The following is a 5,250-nucleotide window of genomic DNA, read 5'->3' as shown; positions in this document are numbered from 1 at the left end:
CTCTGGATAGTCCATCCTTTCATCTTAGCTCTAAATTTTGCTCTGTACCTACATCCTTTCATGGGTATTTTGTTCCTTAGAATAAAGCTTTTCAATTAGAAGAGATAAGAGGTAACTTACAACTTGTTTAATCCTAAACCAAGCTTTTTTTAAAAAAAAAAATTTATTTTATGTATATGAGTGATCTGTTGTCACACATTCCAGAGGAGAGAATTGGATTCCATTATAGATTGTTGAGGACCGCCATATGGTTGCTGGGACTTGAACTCAAGACCACTGGAAAAGCAACCAGCACTATTAACCATCTCTCTAGACCCCTAAATCCAACTTTTAAAAGTTATTTGCTAAGTCAGTCTCCTATCACTTTGAAAACAACAATGATATTTTATTTTGCCCTGTTTTTGGTTGAGGCAGGGTCTCACTTGTAGCTCAGGCTAGCCTGAGAAACTTGCAACCCTCCTGCCTTAGTCTCTGCAGTGCTGGGGTAAGAAGCGCTCTACTGAGCTGGTGAGATGGCTCTGCTCTTCTGAAGGTCCTGAGTTCAAATCCCAGCAATCACATGGTGGATCACAACCACCTGTAATGAGATCTGATGTCCTCTTCTGGTGCCTCTGAAGACAGCTACAGTGTATTTACATACAATAATAAATCAATCTTTGGGCTGGAGTGAGCAGGACTGAGCAAGCAGAGTTGACCTGAGCTAGCAGAGGTCCTAAATACAATTCCCAACAACCACATGAAGGCTCACAAACATCTGTACAGCCACAGTGTACTCATATATGTAAACATAAATAAATATACCTTTTAAAAAAAGAAGAAGTGCTCTACTACCATGCCTAGCTTCCACTTAACTAGCATTTTAAGTAATTTAGGTTCTCAGAATTTCAAACTATAGGAACATAAACAGAAAAGTAGATGTATTTCTAAATCTTATAAATGGTAGCACTTGCTGATTAATTGGCAAAGTCAACGGGGGATAATTCTTGTTGGGAAAAATTTCAACATTGCTACCTATACCATCACTGAACAGTCAATGGTTTTATACACTTAACAACTAAATGAAACATAAAGCCAGGAAGCCTTCAGTTTAAACCCAGTTTTATTTGGAACAAGCAACATACAAATCATTTATCTATAAAATAATAGCATCTAGTCTCTAATTCACAAAAGTTTCACAAAATCAAAATCCTTCCCAAGAAAATGTGACAGTAAGCCAAGATATTACTAATATTTAGCCTAAGCTTTAACTCAAGAGTTGAGAACGATGAATTTGAGAATTTGACTTTTATACATCAGTTGCAGACCTTAATTGTGCAGATGAATAATCTGGTTGTGACAAGCATTGCCAAGTTTCCACCTTACAAAACAAAAAGGCTATCAACAGAAGTTAATGGGGAAGAAAAAGTTGGCCCCCAAACAGGGAAAAATAACTTTCTAAATAAATAGGTCTTATAACATTCCCCGGTACAAATGGAATAGAATTTAGACTTGAAAGCCTGACTACACTTTAGAAATCAGCAAACTCTAACAGAAATATTGCTGAGCTGACTATCTGACACTCTTCACCTAGCCAATCAAAATAACGAATAACACATTATCTGTGGTATTTTGTTTTGCTTTTGTCATTTTATCTTTCACTTCTTTTCATTCAAAAAGTCACTTCCCCATCTTGGACCAGACTCTATCCTCTACCGGAGTGTAAAAACTTTAGCATTTTGCCACTAGAGAATAAAGTGGAATTTGCATGGTATTGAATAAAGACTGAGGAAGATAATTCTGAAAGAGTATAGAAAACTTTATATAGCATAAAACATCTGTATATGTACACCATTTGTCATGTATATGTATTATGACAACCATATGTATTAATAAACCTTCAAAAGGTAAGCACCTATAATGTTATAATGCCTGTTTTGTGTAGTTTACTACTTCTCGACCTTCCTTTACATATGGTGACTGAGACAGAAACTAGAGTATAACTTACAGAGAAATATAAACTGGATACAGACACCATAATAAAATGGCCATGTATACGACTGATTAGGGAGAGAACTGAAGAAAAATACTTTAACTACTGGCCCCAAATGCCACCCACCATCCACTTAAGTTCCTTAACAGTCAACTTTTAATACAAAAATATCTTCAAGCTGAAACTCAAGAACATTTCTTGTAACTTAAAAAAACTGACAATATTTCAATACTACACAAAACAGTTCTATACACAGCTTGAAGTTTAAAAGTTCTTTGCTGGCACTTAACTTGAGTTGATAAACACTATAGCTACTGATCTCAATAAAATACTGCCTTTAGCTTATACATATTTTCAAAACCAATATTACGTCACAAAACATTAAAGAATAAATCACTTTCTGCTGATAAAGCCTCTAAGATGAATACTAAAACTATATAGCCAAAATATTTTAGGGAAGCAAACTTTTTAAGTCAGTGCATGACCAATGAAGAAAAATGTACATTATAATCATGTCCAGTGAAGGGTTGTTCTTTTGAGTCAACAAAGCATTTAACATGTACAGATCAAAACTGTGAATTTATAAAGCAAATTACCTCTCACATTTTTTTGGTTTAGAAAGGTGCTTAAATAATTGATGACACTACTAGAGTTTTTTTTTTTTTTTCAAGGTAAGAAACAGGTCATATTTACCAATACATATTTTTAAATTTTAAAGTAAAAATTTAAATTCTTTGGAAACAGTGGAATCCTGATTTTTTAAATCCTGATTTTTTAAAGTCCACTGAACACATTATCAATATGGAATCACTACTTAGTAACCTTAATATTTCTTTCTTTGCAGAAAGGAAGGAGAGCATTCTAGATTTTTAACAAACTATAACTGAGGATACTAAAAATTTAATTTAAAAAAGGTGATCTTTCATTATTCTGAAGGAAAATGTTATTACCTTCAAAATACAATTCTCAGTCCAGTTTCTCTAGTAATAAACAAGACCTCATAGCTCTAGGCAAAATTTAACTAAAACTAGGAAAATCAAAATATAAACATACTAGTTAACAGCAAAACAAAATCCACTGAACACCTTAATCAATTTATGTAGTTTACTATGCATATTTTAATCATGGACTTTTAGCATGGCAAATTATTGAAATAAGTGGACTTCAGGGACTGTATGAATTTTGCATATTGCATTACTATTTCAAATTGCTACCCTTTCTAAACCAAATCTCCAGTCCTAATCAACTTTGTCTTTTCAGGAAAAGGGGTATCATTTTAAGATACATTCCATACAGTAGAAACAACATCTTATTGTCTCAAAATATTTACAAAGAACCCTACTGATCTGGTGCATTTCGCTGAGGTGCAACCTGTACCCAGACTTCATCATCGGAAAAAGAACTTGAACTTCCTGACTCAGAGTCCAGTTCACTGAATCCATCTAAGTCCCATTCAGTGCTAGACTCACTCCTTGCATCATCTTCCTCGGTGATGAAACTCTGACCAGGTTCAAGACAGGAAGGATAAACTCGAGCACACAGGCAAATAAAGCCAGAGTCAAACTGCAAAAGGCCTAACATGGTACCTATATTAATCCATTGGTCTTCCCTAGTATCATACTCATACACTGTGACTCGGTTCTTTTTCCACTGTGGGGTGGTAGAGGTGATGAGCAGCAACTTTTGGTCATGATTGACAATCTGGTAGTTGTGGGTTTCTGAGTCCAGTGGGATATTACTAATCCGCCTCCACTCTCCTCTAGCTGGGTTGTAGACCTTCATGACTGGGATGTCACAGATACAATAGATTTCGTCTTTGAAGACACAGGCTTCTTGAAAGTCACTTCGTTTGAGAGATGCACAATTCAGCCACATATTATGGCTAGGATCATAACAGAGCATGCGCTTACTGTTGACAGCATAAAGATAATTCTGAACCACTATTAGTTCAAAGGAATAAAAGGAATGTGGTACAGGAGCCACCAATGCCCATTGGTTCCTCTGGACACTGTAGCATTCCACTTCCTTCAATTTAACTCCAGTAATCGGGTCTCTCCCACCCAAGATGTAAATGTAGCCATTCAGATATGCTACATCCATACCCTCTCGACACAGCAAGCGGTCTGCCAGCTGATGCCAACTATTTTGGGCTGGTTTATACACCCATAGGTCTTTCCTGGGCTGGGCAGCAAGATAGATGTCATGGTCTGGAGAGACACAAACTGCTGAAGATGTAATGGTCTTAGTGTGTGCCAAGCTAGTCAAAGGAGACGGCATTGTGTAAATATCTCCAGAATAAGGGTCGTAACAGAGAAATGGATCTCGGGGGTGTCCAAAAAATATTACCATCTCTTTGGCACACATACCCAACCTCTGGGGTGGATTTTCTCCTACCGATACAACTGAGCTACTGGTGCTGCTGCTATTGCTGCTATTATTGCTATCACTGCTGTGACTGCTATTTGGCTTGGCAACCACTGACTTGTACAATCTATCACCAAATCGCAGCTGCAGGAGGGCTCCCTCAATAATGTCCAGGCAGTATTTCTTCACAATAGGCTTGGTCAGTAGCCCTCCCAGGTAGTCCTGATCTTCTGCAGGGAAGTGTGCCCAACGAATACACTTAAAGACTTCCGCAGCACTGGGGCCCCGCTCTTTGGGGGCAGCCTCCAGCCACTGCACCGCCACATGACACACAGTCTTCTCACTCTCTACATCCAAGCTGTCCAGACGCAGGACGGCCAGCAGCTGGGCCAGGGTCAGATCTGCCAGCGTCTCCTCCCGAATGGACCCCATCCTGCTGAGCTGCTTGAAGTTGTGAGCTATGAAGGACTGGGCCTGAGATCGCAGCTTGTGGTGGTCAAAGGCATCGGCAAACTTGAGGATGGCAGTGCAGTTGGTCAGGTCAAGTCGGCGAGCCAGGAAGGAGGCGCAGGCTTCGCGCACGTACTCCAGCTGCAGCATATCCGAGGCCGCGTACAGGCGCTGCACGTTGGCCTCGCTGAGCGACACGCGACCAGTGTAGCAGTAGTCCACCAAGACCTCGAAGGACTCGGCATCCACGTCGTGGATGGTCACGCTGGCCTGCTGGCTCTCGTACATGCCCCCCGTGAACATGCTCTTGAAGTAGGGGCAAGCGGCCGCCAGCACGTTGCGGTTGCACGAGAAGAGGCGGCCCGTGCCCGGCCCGCTGCCAGGCGTCACCACCTCGATGGTCACATCGCACAGCAGCCGCGCGTCGTAGAAAGACTTGAGCTGTGCCAGGAGGGCTGCGGAGTGGG

General features: G+C 40.1%; 1 protein-coding gene across 1 annotated transcript in view; it reads right to left on the bottom strand.

The window, feature by feature from the left end:
• Window positions 1–1,090: 1,090 nt before the first annotated feature.
• Kbtbd7 (kelch repeat and BTB domain containing 7) overlaps window positions 1,091–5,250 on the bottom strand; it is a 4,627-nt gene continuing 467 nt past the window's right edge. The window contains exon 1 of the mRNA XM_021203428.2: window positions 1,091–5,250. This exon is cut by the window's right edge and continues 467 nt beyond it. Within this exon, the coding sequence (XP_021059087.1) occupies window positions 3,308–5,250 (1,943 nt within the window). The 3' untranslated portion in view covers window positions 1,091–3,307.

The sequence above is a fragment of the Mus pahari genome, chromosome 8, assembly GCF_900095145.1.
Source record: "Mus pahari chromosome 8, PAHARI_EIJ_v1.1, whole genome shotgun sequence".
Lineage (NCBI taxonomy): Eukaryota > Metazoa > Chordata > Mammalia > Rodentia > Muridae > Mus > Mus pahari.
The sequence above is the reverse complement of the archived record's forward strand: the minus strand, read 5'-3'. Positions and strand labels throughout refer to the sequence as shown.